Source organism: Lemur catta, unplaced genomic scaffold (assembly GCF_020740605.2).
Source record: "Lemur catta isolate mLemCat1 unplaced genomic scaffold, mLemCat1.pri scaffold_66_ctg1, whole genome shotgun sequence".
NCBI classification, from domain to species: domain Eukaryota; kingdom Metazoa; phylum Chordata; class Mammalia; order Primates; family Lemuridae; genus Lemur; species Lemur catta.
The window spans coordinates 299,476-315,727 of record NW_025423865.1 but is presented as its reverse complement, the minus strand read 5'-3'; the positions used below and the strand labels follow the sequence as shown (position 1 = coordinate 315,727).

Sequence of the window (16,252 nt, the reverse complement as noted above, 5' to 3'; positions counted from 1 at the left end):
AAATCATTGCAAAAAAAAAAGCTACAGATTCCCATGGCCTTGGGCAGCAGGAAAGACTGGCCATGTGCACCCACCAAGCACGAGCACCACACGGGAAAGTAGAGGTGGCCACAGCACCTCCTCTGTGCTGCCTCCTACCTGCATGGTGGGCGTGGTGTGTTCCACGTGGATTTGGAGTCAGGTGGCTTTTGGATCTTTCTATCAGTTGCCCGTCGATGGTGTAGAAATTCGTGTTTCTTTCATTCTGGAGGTTGCTGGTGGCAGAATGCTGGGCAGGATGGAGGGAAGGCAGTGGAGGGTCACTCTGGAGGCTGGGCACGCTAGCCGGGCAGTGAAGGGTGGGGCTGTACGGAGGCCCAGTGGGGGAGGGGCAGGGCTGAGTGCTGGAGGCACAGGGGGCCCTGGCAGTCCGCAGCCCAGCATTGCAGGCACCGAGTGTCCGAGGGTGGAGATGCCCAGCCAGGGTCTGCCGATGTGAAGATGAAGATGCAGGGAGTCTGGGCGTGTTGGGATTCATCTTGGCACTGATGTCTCCTGGGGGTGGAGAGAGGGAGCCAGAGGCCAAGTCATCACGCTCGGGTGGGGCCAGTGTGCACCGGCGGGAAGGCAGGGCACACACAGGGAGGGGGCTGCCTCCTGCAGGGAGGTCTAGGGGAAGTTGAGGCTCCAGGAGCCATCCCTGCCTGTGAGAGGAGGGCCTGGCCCCAGGCAGGCAGGAGACACCTGGCAACAGTGGGGCCTGTCTTGGGCGGTGACTGAGGAAAGAGAGAAGTGGCCCGGGCTCGGGGTGTGGGCCAGGGGGCTAGTCCGAGCCTGGCAGCAGCACTGACCCACCACCAGGGGCCCGTGGGGAGGGATGTTTGAGTTCAGTCAGGGTCTGTCCAGGACCCCATGGGCATGCCACCAAATCGTCACTCTCAGACTCTCTTTGCTGAGGCCGCAGAGAGCCTGAAGTCCGGAAAACAATGAATTCATATCCACAAGCCACAGCTTGTCACAAGCTGTCACCCAATAGCCAGTCAGAGGAATCTCTGGCCAGGTCTTGGCGTTCAAAGCAATTGATTGCTACCCGAGCTACCCGAGCACGAGGCCAGCACTGGCCGTGAGTGGCAGGGATGCAGCCAAAGTCTGGAGGCCTCACTGACCCGCACATGCCCAGGTCCCCTGGGTCAGGAAGTAGGTTGTCATGTGCTCAGAGGAAACCCTGGGGCACAGCGTCTGTCGCTCCCTCCCAGGTGTGGTCAGGCAGGTGTGGGCATGTAACTGTGGCCACAGGCTCACAGGTGTGCCACCCCCTCCAGGTGCTGCTGTGGTCAGCCAACAAGGTGTTTGAGGAGCTGACAGACATCGAGAGGCAATTCCACAAGGCCTTCTACACCGTGCGGGCCTGTCTGAACTGTGACCGATACTCGGTGTGCCTCCTGGACATGACCAAGGAGAAGGTGAGGCCTCGGGCTTTCAGGGGCCCTCCCGCCCACCAGGCTTGGCGCCTGCCCTGACCACCTCACTCTCTTCTCCTCTGCCCAGGAATTCTTTGATGTGTGGCCTGTGCTGATGGGAGCATCCCAGCTGTACTCAGGCCCACGCACGCCAACGGCCACGTAAGTCTTGGTGGCCGGCTAGGGCCAGCTGCACACTGTGACTCCCTGGCTCCGGCTCCAGGGTGGGAGAGGGTGGCCCCCAAACAAGGTCGCCAGCAAATGTTCTGCTTTCCCAGGCTCCTGGTGCCCCATCCACGATCATCATAACATCTCTCCACGTGGGAACTTGTGAACAGGCGTGTGTGCATGTGTGCACATGTGTGCAGGAGTATGGGCCCAGTTTGAGCGTGGGGTTATGTGGGACCCAGAGGGGGATGGATCCAAATCAGAGTGCACGAAGCATGCCCCATGGGTACCAGCATGTGTGCCCATAATGTGCATGTGTGTGGGTGTATGTGTGAGTATGTGCTTGTAAAACATGCATGGTGGATACATCTGTTGTGCACGTGTGTAATTACATGTGAGTGTGTGGTCATGTGTAACTGTGTGTTTGTGGAGAGCAGGGAACCTGGGGTCTCTTGCATGGCTGGGAGCCCCAGAACCAATGTGTGTATTTCTAGGAAATCATCTTCTACAAAGTCATTGACTACATCCTCCAAAGTCATTCCGTAAGTGCCAGGCTTCACAATAGGTGTCCCCGCAGGAGGGACACCCTCAGCCCCAGGCGTGGCTTCAGGACCACAGTGGGGTCAGCAGTGCCCGGAAGGCCTGGGCTGCTCCCTGCGCTGTGGGTGTCCTGGAGCAGGGTAGGGAGGAGGAGGCTGACTCGCTGGTCTGGGAGACAGTGGGGAGGGAGGGGGGAGCTGAGGCACTGGGGACCTCCAGAGTGGATGGCCAAGGTCCAGGTGTACTGTCCAGTGGCCCCATCAGCAGCAACTGAACTTGGAGACCTTCAGGGTCTTGCCTTGGCTCATCCCGCCCCACCCAGACAAGTGGAGCCTCTAGCGGGGAGGCCTGGCATTGCACCCCCTGTGGGGCTGGGAGAGGAGGGGTGTCAAGTCCCGAGGTCAGGGCAGGACTCCAGCCTAGACAGACTGGGCAAGGTGGTCAGCCCGTCCAACCCTGCCGCTGTGTGGCCGTGGGGCCATGACCCCACAAGCCTGTCACGACCCTGGCCCTAGGCCCCAGACAGCACTGGGACCCCAGTGCCAGGCTGGAATGCAAGTCAGGGCCAGGACTGCAGGACAGGTGACTATGTGAGTCCCAGGAGGCAGCTGCAGCCTTGGGGTCCCCAGGAGGGGGTGAGGGCTCCTGCAGAGTGAGGGCCCTGGCACGGCAGAGCACTGGGAGCTGAGGCAGCCCAGACATCGCCAAGCCTCAGGCCCTGCTCAAGTGTTCGCCACCTCCACGACTCCTGCTCCCACCTGGAGCCCAGAGGAAGGAACAAACGTCAGGGCTCCCACACTGTGCCAGGTCTGCATGTGTGTGTCTGACAACCTGGGCGCTGGTCCTCTGACCCTCTGCTCTCCCCGCAGCACTCCACCGGCCGCCCACTGGGCCCTGGCCAGCGGCCTTCCGCCCTGCGTGGCAGAAAGTGGCTTTGTGAGTCCCGTGCTGTCTGTGCCGCGGCCCTGCCCTGGCCTGGTGCCTCCCTGCCTGTCTCCCTGTGCCGCAGCCAGCCCTCAGCTGCTGTGCTTTGCCAGCTTCCAAGTTCGCCCCTTGCCAGTGAGACTGGGAGGGAGAGTCCGTTATAGAATCACATTATACCTTCAGCTGCTTGAGGCGAAGTCGTGTTTCTGATCCGTTCTCAGATTCGTAACAACACGAATGCCTCCGCTGATGAAGTGTTCCAATTTCAGGTACCTGTCCATTCCTTGAGAGAAACTGTATTTTACTTGGGCAAGAAGATATTTTGGTGCAGAAATGATGAACTGAATTAGTTTTTGCCGCATAAACAACCGTGAAGTCTCAGTGACAACGAGAAGCACATGTTTCATGCTCATAGGTCTGCAGGCCAGCGGGGCTCAGAGGGTCTTGGCTGAGCATCACTGAGCTCAGCTGGGTTCAGGTGGTCTTTGCTGCACCCACGTGATCCTGGCTGATCTTGGCTGGGCTCAGCTGGTCTTGGCTAATCTCGGCTGGTCTCAGTTGATGCGGGCCGGGCTCAGCTGGGCCAGGCAGGGCCCCACTGAGGGTTCGAGTCTACTACATATGCCCCAGTCTCCTCAGCTTCCTGGTCCGTCCTGGGAGATTCCATCAGTCATACATGTGGTTGGCTTAGAACAGGGCCCAGGACACAGGAACACACAGGGAAGTGAGCTGCCACACACACATTACCATTGTCTCTAGAACCAGAGGTCACTGGGCCTTGGCAAGGGAAAAGCTGACTGTTAGTACGCAGATGTCACTCCGGCCCACACACGAGGGCAGAGGTGACGCTGTGGCTGCCTCAGGACACATCTTTCTTCTCTGTTAGCCAACCAGGGGGCGCCTGGGGAAGGAGCCTGCTGACTGCGATGAGGACGAGCTCGGGTCGATCTTGGTGAGGGTCCCGCTCCCACCCCTCGCAGGGAGACTGGCCACCCCTGAGGTGGGAGGGGACAGTTCTCCTTTCTCTGAGCTCAGAGGTGCTTGGCACACACAGCGTCATCCTGTGGTGTTGGCTGCTGTCTGCGTGTGCATTCACATGTGTGTACGTGTCTCACGTGTGTGTCTACATCGTCCTGGCTTTCAGTCTCCCCCAGCCTGTCTGAGTGTGTTTGTCCGGCTGACGATGTAACTCGACGTCTGCACTGCTGTGTGCACCTCCGTGTCCACCTGTTGCTTCTGTGCTTTCCCAGAACCACCTGTGCTTCGTTTCTGTGGGCAGGGCTTGAACTACATGTCCATGCGTGTCATCCCTGCTACGGGCGTGCCCAGGAGCCCACAACACCCAGTGTGTGTGTGTGTGTGTGCGCGTGTGTGTGCACATGGTGCCCGTGGACGTGTGCTTGTGTGTCTCCCAGAGACCATCACTTGGTAACTCGGCAGTGATACGGTGTCTCCATCACCCTGCGCCTGCCTGCACGATGCAGCCAGAGTCACCCAGGGGCCGCCAGTCCTCCATAGGAGGCCTTTGAGCGTGTAAATGTGCTTGGCAGGTTCTGAAAGTCACTCATCTGCATTACTATACGGCTGTGTGCATGTGTCTGTGTGACGTGAGTCTGCACACATGTGCCTGTGTATCCATGGGTGTGTCTGTGTGTTCACAGGTGTGGTTGTGTATCCACATGTGTCTGCATCTCTTTGTAGGTACATCCCTTTGTGTTTGCTTGTTTGTCTCCCCACCGTTACTCTGTCTGCCTAGCTGGGCACAGTCCTCACTGTTGGGCCACAGGGTGGGAGGAGAGGGGAGCATGGCCTGAACTGGCAGGGATATGAGGGTCCTGGGCTCCAGGCTGGACCAACTGGGAGGACAGATGCCAGCAGAGATGCCCAGGCATCTGCAGCTGGACAGGGGCTTCAGAGAGGAGAAAGGTGGAAGAACAAGTGAGGGCTGCCATGGGCCTGCCTCCCTCAACCCAAGGTCTCTCCCACAGAAGGAAGAGCTGCCGAGGCCCAGGAAGTTTGACATCTATGAGTTCCACTTCTCTGACCTGGAGTGCACAGAACTGGAGTTGGTCAAATGTGGCATCCAGATGTACTACGAGCTGGGCGTGGTCTGCAAGTTCCAGATCCCCCAGGAGGTGGGTGACGTGACAGAGGGACATAGGCGGAGTCCTAAATCCCCCAGGATGTGGGGATGGGGATGTGGTAGGGGGTTCTGGAAACCCCAGGCAGGAGGTGAGGAGGTTGTGTTGGGGTCCCCCAGGTCCCACATGAAGTTTGGGGGGCAGACATGTTCATCATAGAAGAGGTAAAATACATGCAGCAAGTATGCCTAAAATAAACAATGAGATGGAGGAGCACATGGTTAGATGAACAGACGGATGAATGAGTGCATGGAAGGAAGGAAGGAATGAAAAGTGGATGGGTGGATGAACGGATGAGTAGATGAGTAAGTGGATGGTTATGTGGATGTATGGGTGATGGACGGGTGAGAGGGTGAACTGGTGAATGAGTGGATGGGTGGATGGATAGAATGATGGATGGAAGGAAGGATGGATTGGTGGGTGGACTGCTGAGTGGGTGATGGGATTCTGCCCTGCCCAGCTCCACCTCACAGGTGCCTGACATGGCACTCCCCACCATGAAGGCTGAAAATGGCCAGCGGTGAACGAGGGGACAGGGAAGGCCATGGGGGCCTAGGAGACAGGGCATGGGGATGATGGACTCAAAGCAGGGCTTCCACCACAGAGCCATCAGCACATGAGGCTTTGTGGGACTTCCACCTGGCACCAGGGCCCACGTGTCCTCTCGGCTCCCTCAGGTCCTCGTGCGGTTCCTGTTCTCCATCAGCAAAGGGTTCTGGAGATCACCTACCACAACTGGCACCATGGCTTCAACGTGGCCCAACAATGTTCCTGTTGCTCATGGTGCGTGGCTGGGACTTGAGAAGGGTCTCCCTGTCAGGCCTCCTGAATGACCAGGGTTGTGCAGCCCCTCCGGGTGCCACAGGTAGTGCCCCACGTGCTGCAAGAGCGAGAGACGGGCCCTTCAAGGGCAGAGGGATTGGAGGAGGCCAACACCCACTGACTGCACACGCCAGTCTGGCCACAGGCGAGGGCACCCAGGGGGAGGGGAGAAGACTCAGGCCCCGCAGCCCGACCCCCACCCCTGTCCCCCACTGGAGCCAGGGCACATGGGCAGGGGAGGTCCTGTCTCTGCAGACGGGCAAGCTGAAGGGCTACTACATGGACGTGGAGGCCTTCACCATGGTGACAGCCGGTCTGTGCCATGACATCAACCACCGCGGCACCAACAACCTGTACCAGATGAAGTAGGCTCCGTGCTGGGGCACGCAGGCAGCACATGGGATAGCAATAGGTCACCTCCGCACCCTTGGCATGAATCTGAGCACCCCAGTAGCGGTGATGCAGAAAGTGGGGTCTGCTATAGGAGCTGCAGCCCCTGGGGACCTAGGGGTGCCCTCATCCCAGCGGAGCACCCAGCATTGGCCCCTAACCCCCACTGCCTCTCAGCTGCTCTTCTAACCATTCATTTGTTTTTTAGTGAAATCTGTAACAGGTCCCAGAATCCCTTAGCCAAGCTCCGTGGCTCTTTAATTTTGGAACGCCACCACCTGGGGTTTGGGAAGTTCCTGCTCTCGGAGGAGGTTTGCGTCTTGCTCTTGGGTACCATGCGGCTGTGTCCTGAAGAGCCGGTGTTTGGAGCCGGTGCTCGGACCTGGGGCTGAAGCCGGAGGGGCTGGGCCCGGCTCTGGCAGCAGGAGAACCCCAGTGGGCTGTGTGAGGAGCCCCAGGGCTAGAGCCGAGTTTGGAAACATCCCCATCATGGGGAGGGGTGGGCTCCGAGGAGACAGGGGTCCGGGACTGCCTGGGGGGGGGGGCAGAGGCCTCAATGGGGTGCCGGATTTTGAGCAAGGGGTGGCGGAGCGGGGTGGTTTCCAAGGAACCAGGACACCAGCCACCCCTCCCTCCCCACCCTGGGCTGTGGTCTGTGCAGCCACCTGGGTCCAGAGTGATGACCCAAGGTAGAAGCTGCCGGGAGAGGGGTGGACACCCCGAGGGAGGTGCTGGCAGGGCCATCCTGGCTGCAGAGGAACAGGATCGACCTGCCAAGGGCCCAAGGGCCCGGGCTTGAAAGGCACAGACAGGCCACCCAGGAGTGGGAGGGGCCGGGTCCTGGTGGCCTGAGATGACTGGGGGGACCCCGATGGCCCTGGGCACAGCCCTGCGACTGACCAAGCGGCCTCCTTCAGAGCTTGAACACCTACCAGAACCTGAACCGGCATCAGCACGAGCATGTGATCCACCTCATGGACATCACCATCATCGCAACAGACCTGGCGCTCTATTTCAAGTGGGCCCCCTTCCTGAGGGCGTGGGGGCCAGGACAGGGAGCCTCGAGGGGCAGGCGGGGGAGTCTGGGCCTGAGGCTCAGGCAGCACAGCCAGGGGAGGGGCCCAATCCTGGTGCAGAGGGGCCTGGATTCCAGCCTCCAGCCTCTCCTGCAGGGGAGTGGGGAGGGTGCCCTCCACTTGCTCCCATCTGTGCCCTCCCTTGTTCTTGGGGTTCAGGAAGAGGACGATGTTCCAGAAGATCGTGGACGAGTCCAAGAACTATGAGGACAAGAAGAGCTGGGTGCAGTACCTGTCCCTGGAGACAACGGAGAAGGGGATTGTCATGTGAGTGGCAGGGCTCAGCCCTTGCAGAGCACGAGCTGCACCCGCCTGTCAGCGGTTTGATCCTGAGACCCTTCCCCCAGACAAGCTAGAAGAGCCCGGCTCCCAGATCTCTGGCACTAGAGCAGCACATCTCTCAGTAGCCTCCTGATGCCTCGAAACAAACACCCCACCCTATTCACTTCCCATTTTCAGGGGAGAAAGTGCAGGACTTCGGGGGGCAGACAGGCCATCTTCTTGGTCTGGGGCCTTCAGCAATCATTCACTTTATTTCCTGAGGTTCCATTTCTTCATCTACTTCACCAAAAAAATGTTGATTCAGAGCTAACGTCTGCCCAGGCTTGTCCTACATATAAGAAAATATATAAAAACTACCTGCACTCAGAAGGTGTCCAGTTAATACTGGTGACTGGGTCTGTCTGTCTGCAGGGCCATGATGATGACAGCCTGTGACCTGTCTGCCATCAAGGTTAGTGCTCAAGCAGGCCACACTGACCCGGAATTAACGCTTCCTCAGAGCCTTGAGAGGCTGCATCTGGGGCAGCCCAGATGGGGGCTTACAAGTAACGCTGAGGGCTGCCTCCAGGCCTGGCCGGGGAGGCAACATGGGAAGTGCCCCCGGCCCCCGTGCTCAAGAGCAGCCCAAAGCCCTGAGCGGTGGGACCCCAGAGTCTGGGGCAGAGAAGATGAGGCCCGGAGCCTTCTGACCAGCATGGAGCCCACTGATGACTGCCTCTGTGTGCCCTCCAGGTTGCTCTTCTGGTGGCCGCTGAGTTCTGGGAACAAGGTGACTTGGAAAGGACAGTCTTGGATCAGCAGCCCATTGTGAGTGCTGCTTCCAGAACCTCCCACCCCAACAGGGAGTTGAGACCACATCATGGTCCTCAGGAGCTTCCGGCCTGCCTCAGTGGCAGCCAGGACCCCGGGGCTTCTGGGGTCCTGAGTCTTAATCTCACTTTGTGAGGCCGTGCGACATGAGTTTAGGGGGCTCAGGACCTGGGTAAACATGGGAAAAGCAGGGCTGGGGTGACGCCCAAGCAGAGATGAGAGTTGTCGAAACTGGAAGAGCCAGGGCCCCTCTGTGGGTCCAGGCGGCTCTGCCGGGAAGCCCAGCTGGACCAAGCTCCGCTCCAGGGAGGCCCCTGGCAGGGCGTGCAGGGCCCACGCCACGGTGAGCTGGGCCACGCCGGGGTCTTCACGTCAGCATCGCAGCTCAGGGGACACCGCCAGCACCGCGGGCGAGGGCTGCTGCCCGACGGGGCCCCAAGGCTGGACTGACTGCAGCCCACGAGGGATGTGCAGAGGAGCCGCCACCGACAGCCGGCCGTGGGGTCATCGTGGCTTTTTGCTTCCAAGGGCCAGCGTCTGTCAGGCAGGATTGGCCACCTGGGCCGGGCTCCGTCTCCAACCTTGGGCTCTGCTCTTTTGTGTCTCTGGGAGCGAACTGCTCAGAGCTGTGGAGTTGGGGGCTAGGCGAGGTCCCCAGGGGCTGAGGGGCTTATGACCCTCCTCTGCTCCCCTACGGCCTGTGATGGACAGGAACAAGGCAGCTGAGCTCCCCAAGCTGCAGGTTGGCTCCATCGACTTCGTGTGCACATTCGTGTACAAGTGTGTGGCACGGAGGTGTTCCATGTTCATCTGCCGTTTGGCCCCACAAGGACACAGGGCAGGAGCTGGGGGCACACACTGAGGCAGGGGTCCAACTGCAGAGCCCCCTGTGTGATGCCCCATGACACCCTGGCCCCACAAGAGCTGCGTCTCTCTGGGTGTGCTCTGTGGTGACAGCCCCACACTGTGAGGAGGACGTTAAGCTGGTTCTCCGGGAAGTTGTCCCTGACTGGGCTGTGCCCCTCTGGAGGAGGGTGGGACCAGGGGAACGTTCGGTCCAGAAGTGGCCACAAGTCACAGCCCCTACACAGGGCACCGCCCCCACTGCCGTCCCCGACTCCATCCGCGCCGTGTCCCCGTGTGATCGGTGACGTGTCTCGTTGACGTGTGCCTGTGTGTGAGAGACGGAAGGGGGCCGCAGGGCCGCCCCTGCTCCCGTGTGCTTCCGCCCGCGTTCGCCACCCTCCCTCCATCCTGCCCCCCGGCCCTGCAGGCGGCGTTTTCTCCTCTGGTCGCGGATGTCCTCGCTGCCCACACTGTCCGCACCGTGAGCGGCCGCGCCCCAAAGCTCCCCGTTCTAACGTCGGGAACACAGACCCTGAGCTCCTGCCCCTTTTCAGGGCTTTGCCATCTCAGTGGCTCTCCCTCCTGCTGGTCCCCACGGGCGAGCGGGGCAGGGGAAGCGACTTCTCCGTTCCCTCCAGGAGTTCGCCCGTTTCCACGGAGCGATCCCGCCGTGTCTGAACGGCTGCAGAGCGGCAGGAGGGAGCGGAGGCGCCGGCCGACGAGTGCGAGGCCAAGGCGAAGGCCCTGGAGGGGGAGGAGGAGGAGGAGGAGGAGGAGGAGGAGGAGAGGAGCAGCCGACGGAGAAGGGGCTGCGCTCCCGGCCGGGCCCGCGGGGCGGCACCGCTGGACCTCCCGGGTAGCGGGTGCCGAGGCAGAGAGTCACGGGACAGAGCAGATTCCTTCAGACAGCCCTGTCGCCGGCCCACTCGGGTTCCCACTGCAGGAGCCGTGGTGGGGAGGCCCCGTCCCACGGAGAGGGGACGCCGCCTCCACCGGGTTAGCAGACCCCGAGTGAAGGCTGTCCTCGCGCTCCTGGCCAGGGCACTCCCGTTTCTCCTAAGGACGCACCTGGGTTCTTTCCTTGACAACAGGAAAGCCCACTGGCCGCTTAGCAGCCCACTCCTTCCACCATCCAGTAACTCAGAAAGCCGCCCCTCCTCCCACGCCACCCTCAGAAACGAAACAGCAAACCTAAAACCAAACATCAGCAACAACAACAACAAAAACCAGAAAATAGGCACGCTGTGATTTTAAAAAGTCCTATACTGTGTCCAGAGCACTTACCTCCTCACCCTACATTATGGGAATGGGACTCAGTTGTAACAAGTCAGTGTACCCCAAATTAGAACCCCAGTGACATCGTGGCCGTGGTGTGGCCTGTGCTCCACCACCGAGCTCTGGGGTTTTGCTTGTTATTCCCTGCGATCCTACACTATCGACAGGACCCCGTAAACAAGGCGGCCAGGGCTGTGGGAGGCCAGGACTGAGTAACCCGGGCACAGCGTCAGCAGGGCTAAAGCACTGAGGCAGGCTCAGCCCCGGCTAATCGGCTTGCTCTGGTCACAGACCCGGGCTCTGTCCTTTCTCCTACAGGGGCTGGCAGAGGACACAGGGAGTAGAGGGGAAGACACAGGGTTGGTGCAGCCAGTGCACGGTTCTCACTCTCGGTCTTGTCCTCTCTTGCAGTGGGCACAGAAATTTGCAATGGTGGCCCAGCAGCCAAGTCTTCAACCTGCTGCATCCTGTGAGCACCAGTCCCGTGGGGACCCGATGGCTCCCACACTCCACTCATACACTAGGCCTTGGTCCCTGCCTGTGGCAGTTAGGTACAAGAGGTTAGGAAACCCGAGAAAATGACTGAAGATAACTTTGGATATTTTGGGAGTTTGTTAAGGTTTGTGTTTTTATAAAGCCAACTGTGAATAATTTACAGTGTAGGCTACATTACTCATCCATTTTTTGGATGTGTAGTAGTTACCACCAGGAGATCTCTGAAAAGCTCTGTGAACTGTGTCCCTCTGGATACCAACCCACCGAGCTCAGGAGGCTCATGTCACCTCCCTTACTCAAATCTCACCCTAACCAAGCACAAGGCTTTAAAACACTTGTAGGGCTTCCCATTTTCTCTTCCCATAGGCAAACGAACTCATTTTACAAACGGAACTGGGGCTCAAGGCCTAGAAATTTGCTCAAGGCACACAGCTGGGAAGTATTCACAGCAGCATCGTCTTTTCCATCCCAAACCACCGGAGCAAGGGGCTGACAGGCTCGCAGCCAGCAGGTGCTGGGATGACAGGTAGCACAGGCCCTGCCTCTCTGAACAGCTCAGGCAGCACTTGACCTCGTCCTCAGGAGGCCGCATCCCTGGATTTCAGTCTTAAGTCTGACCTGGCCACCTCCTGGGATCAAAGGGAGGATCTGTGAGGAGGGGACAGAGGGCCAAAGCCCACCCGGGGGTCTGGCCTGCTAGATGCCCCAGACAGAAGAAACAACGGGTTTCTGCACTTCTCGCTGTTTGTGCGATACATTTTGGGGCTGTGACTGGTAACGCCAATTAGTTCTTTTGAAACCCCCTCCCCATCCTCCACCCCAAACAAACCTCGAAGACAGGGTACAACTGCCGAGCTTGTGTCCAGTAAATCAAGACAACTGACGCCAGTAGATGAGAGGAAGCCAGAGAGTCACACAACACAGGAAGCTTTATTCATCCTCTGCTGCTCTGGAGCAAAGCAGGCTGGCACAGACTGCTCACCTTAATATGCTGTCCTCTCGGGCTGAAAGTTAGAGAGAAAGTACACACATTGTTACAGTCTTAGGCAACTGGAAAGGACTTCAGATTTCCAGGCGTTAAATGATCCAACATCTAACTCTAGCAGAACTCAGCCGCGCCCTAATCAAACTGTCCTCCTTCGTCTCCTTAACCCTGCACACCCGGACCTGCCTCTGCCGAGGGCGTCAGCGGGAAAGTGTGTTCACCTCACGGCCTCTAAGGGGGGGTAAAGTGGCTTCACATGGGCAGCGTGTGGCCTGGGCCTCAACAAAGACTGACTGTCACCAAGACCCGTTCCGCTGCCTCCTCCACAAAGGAGAACCCAAGCACTCTTCTTCACACTGGGCCGCTGCTAGACAAAAGGAGAGGCGGCCCCACCCTCAAATAGGGGGCTCACTTGGAGACCAGCTACTTTTCCTGAAAACTTGGGAGGGGACAATGAAGAGCCAGTGACACAAGTACCTTCTGCCAGTTCTCTGGCAATCCGATTCAGCTCATCCTGCTTCTGTTTTTCCTCTGCTGCTATCCTCCTCTCCTCTTCAGCCCGGGGTTTTAGGTAACCTGTTGGGGGGGGTGTTCAATTCACTGAAAACGCCGCATAAAAGGAACTGAGTCCGCAGGTCAAGGTGTCTTCAGGGATGCTGTGAACCAGATACACCTGCTGTCTACTCTCCTTTACCTCAGTGCAGCCCAAGGCCTGATCCTGATCCCAAAAAGAGCCCAACCCAGAAGCTACAGGGTCCCTGCGGCCCACCCCTCACGCACTTGCTCCCTAGGTCCTCTGCCAGCCCTGGGAGGTCCACCAGCCTCCCGTCAGACCTCGGCGCTCCAACACCCGCGCAGTGCCAGCTTGCATCAAGAACCAGGCGCCTTCCAGTCCCCACCTGGGCCTCAGAAGCCTGCGCTGTGGGTAAGCTGATCTCAAGTCAACCCTACTGTGCCCCGGGGGCCAAGTCCACTAGCGCCTCTGCAGGTCTAGGACGGAGGATGTGTCCTGCAGCCTGGCACCCGCCCCTGTCCCCTTTCTGCCCTGAGATTCACTAAACGGCACTGGGAGTCCCACAGGAAAACCGAGCAGCCCCCGGCCCTGGCCCCACCGTCACTCACTGTAGCTTGTGGCTCCGTAGGCCACGCCGAGAAACAGGGCGGAGTAGCGGCTAAGCTGCAGGAGAGAGCAGTGGGAAGGGGCAGTCAGCGCGGGGGACGCTGGGCAGGAGGACAGGGGCAGGGGGCGGGCGTCGCAGGCCAGGCGGGGCAGGACGCGAGGGCGTCCAGTACCGGGCAGCGGCCCTGAAGCCTGGTTCACCTTGCTGAGCAGAGACACCTACACCAGCGGCACCATCTTGCCCCGATCTTCCCACCGGAAGCACAACTCAAGTGTTGGAGAGGAAGGCCCAAGGGCCGGAAAGCCAGGGAGCAAATGCACACCAGAGTATTTTATTAGTTTCCTATTGCTGTTGATAGAAATTACCACAAATTGTTGTAAACTCACACGTGAGAATTTCTTCTTTTACAGTTGCAGAGGTGAGTAGAGCAACATGGGTCTCACTAGGCTAAAACCAGGGTGTCTGTATGTCTGTGTTCCTTTCTGGAGTTGCCAGGTCAAATACAAAATGCAGTCAAATGTGAATTTCTGATAAATAATTTTATTACAAATATGTCTGAATTCATGAAAGTACCGCAAACCCAGTATGCAGATATTACATACTTATACTAAAAGGTCATTGCTTTATCTGAAATTTAAACTTCAGTGTTGTGTTTATTAGTGTTCTCCACGTAAAGAGTACCAGTAGGACCCACAGATACAGATGTAAGTATGGAGATGGGGTGTGTGTGTAAAGAGATTTGTTAGGACGGGCTGTCTCATGCAAGTACGGAAGCTGAGAAGTCCCGCAATTTATCATCAGCATGCTGGAGGCTCAAGGAAGCTGATTTGTAGGACTGGGGTCCAAACCCTAAGGCCTGAGAATCAGGAGGCATTGCTCTAAGTCCTGGTCCCAATGTGGTGGCCTGAAAACCAAAGGCACCAGTGTTTGAGGGAAGGAGAAAAGGCATGTCCCAAATCAAACAGTAAGTTCACTGTTTCTCTTTTTGTTTTATTCAGGCCCTCAGTAGATTGGACAAAACTCATCTCCCTTGATGAGGGCAAACTTCCTTATTGATTCAAGTACTAATCTTTTCCAGGAACATCTCATCACTTAGGAAGACTCCGAAGATGTCACCTGGTCCCAGGCATACAACATCTCAAAGATTCACTCACAAATTCTATTAACTATTAGCTATTTGTATGAACTAAATAGAAAAGTGGGCATAGATCTGTGTGAACATGCTGATTGAAGGGATCATTAATCAGTGGAGAAAATCATGACCCTGAGAGGATAACCAACAAAGCTGACGGTAGAATGCTACAGCATATCTTAACACAACCCATCAGAATTAGTTGCACCATTATAGGGTAATTATTTACCATGTTCTTCAATTCATCCTATGATTTAGGAAGTATGCAGTTGCAATGCAGTTCTGTTGAAAGTTCTCATGGGAAGTGGATTTTCTTTAGCAGGAATCTTTCGGTGGTGTAGAACTTTCAACCTACATCCTAAATGGCCAGAGATGTTGTTGGGGGGGGCGGGGAATGATAAAAGGCTGGAGATCTCCCTGCGATGTCACCCACCCACCTTATACATTTAGAGACGCTCCTTTGTTCACCTCCTTTTTCACTTTTTGCCAGCGGATGGGAGCCCAAAATGGTGAGATCATGTTTAGCCTCGGATTCCTGAGCACCCCAAAATTGTGATTTAGAATCTCTCTCAACCTGAAGGATATGTGTAATATAAGACAAGCTCAAGAGAAATTTTTTTAAAAATGAAGATATCAAAGTCTCATTTTACTGATGAGAAGACTTTGATTCAAAGAGAATAGTTGAATACCCCAAAATCACATAGCCTGTAAGCATGAGAGAAGGATTAGAAGTCTCTTGATTTTCAAAAGAAAATTGTCAACATAGAAAATGGGAGAAGTTATTTGCAATACTTAATATCACATAAGGGACTCCTGTCCTGAATATATCAACTCCTATTAATCAATAGAGTAAAGGCAAACCATGTTTGCAACTTCTCAATGGTTTGGGAGAGGGGGAAATACATATGTGCATATATTTGTGTGTGTGCATATAGTATATATTAATAATAGAGAAAGAGAGGGAGGAAGCATCTGTGATACCATTGGGATGTCTGGGTGAAGAGTATAATGAAGTTGTAGTTTTCTTGCAACTTTTCTGTAAATCTGAAATGATGTCTATATTAAAAGCTAAAGAAAGAAAAAAAAGACAGCTAATGCAATAAAAAAGAAAATGGGCAAAAGACTTGAACAGACACTTCATGAAATACAGATAACCAGTCAACGATTTGGTGGGCTGCGTTCACCACAATTCATGTATACAAATTTTAATAGAAGCTTTCTGGATAATTGCTAAAACCTGGAAATAACCAAGATGTCCTTTAATGACTGAGTGGATTAAAAATAATTATGGTATCTTTAAAGAATGGAAATGAGAAGCAATGGGAATTGGGCAAGAGAAGCCAGAAACAATAAACATTTGTATAATCTACCTATATGAAACAGGCAGAAGTTACCTCTAGTGTTAGAAGTCAGGCTGTGGTTCACAGAGGGTGGGCAGGCAGTGACTAGAAATGGGCAGGTGGGGTGGGAGTGTCCAGGGAGCTGCAAAGGCTCTGTTTCTTGAGTAGGTGTGAATTACACGAGTGTACTTTATTTCTGAAACTATACCCAGCTTTACACTCAGTGATAAGTGCACTTTTATCTATGTCTGTTATACTTTAATGGAAGACTTTACTAAAAGAGAGTAAAATTGCTACAGTTCTCCCCAAACTAGTTGTTTGTCTTGCCTAGTAGATTTGGAAAGTTTGAACTTTACCCTGCTTCCTACTCTTCACCCCTATGCATTTCTGTCCCTTCCACTTAACAATTTCAAACGATCTAATGTCTCTGTTGGCCGTGACCATAGTTCAGGAAAATGTCCTCCGG

General features: G+C 56.1%; 1 protein-coding gene and 1 long non-coding RNA gene across 2 annotated transcripts; one reads left to right on the top strand and one right to left on the bottom strand.

The window, feature by feature from the left end:
- The first annotated feature begins 1,115 nt into the window (after window positions 1-1,115).
- Window positions 1,116-11,186, top strand: LOC123629976 (rod cGMP-specific 3',5'-cyclic phosphodiesterase subunit beta-like). Its single transcript, XM_045539316.1, is given in 19 exon segments — window positions 1,116-1,442; window positions 1,528-1,601; window positions 3,017-3,206; window positions 3,293-3,340; window positions 3,958-4,023; window positions 5,060-5,206; window positions 5,890-5,926; window positions 5,929-5,964; window positions 5,967-5,995; window positions 6,290-6,399; window positions 6,648-6,735; window positions 7,342-7,442; window positions 7,660-7,767; window positions 8,194-8,245; window positions 8,515-8,589; window positions 9,290-9,376; window positions 10,080-10,120; window positions 10,122-10,294; window positions 11,125-11,186. Coding segments are annotated over 19 exon segments (1,851 nt in total).
- A 933-nt stretch (window positions 11,187-12,119) lies between these two features.
- LOC123629992 lies at window positions 12,120-13,366 on the bottom strand. Its single transcript, XR_006732506.1, has 3 exons — window positions 13,316-13,366; window positions 12,671-12,769; window positions 12,120-12,212 (listed from the first exon to the last, which is right to left on the bottom strand). It is a non-coding gene; the product is annotated as an uncharacterized LOC123629992 (long non-coding RNA).
- Between the last annotated feature and the right edge of the window lie 2,886 nt (window positions 13,367-16,252).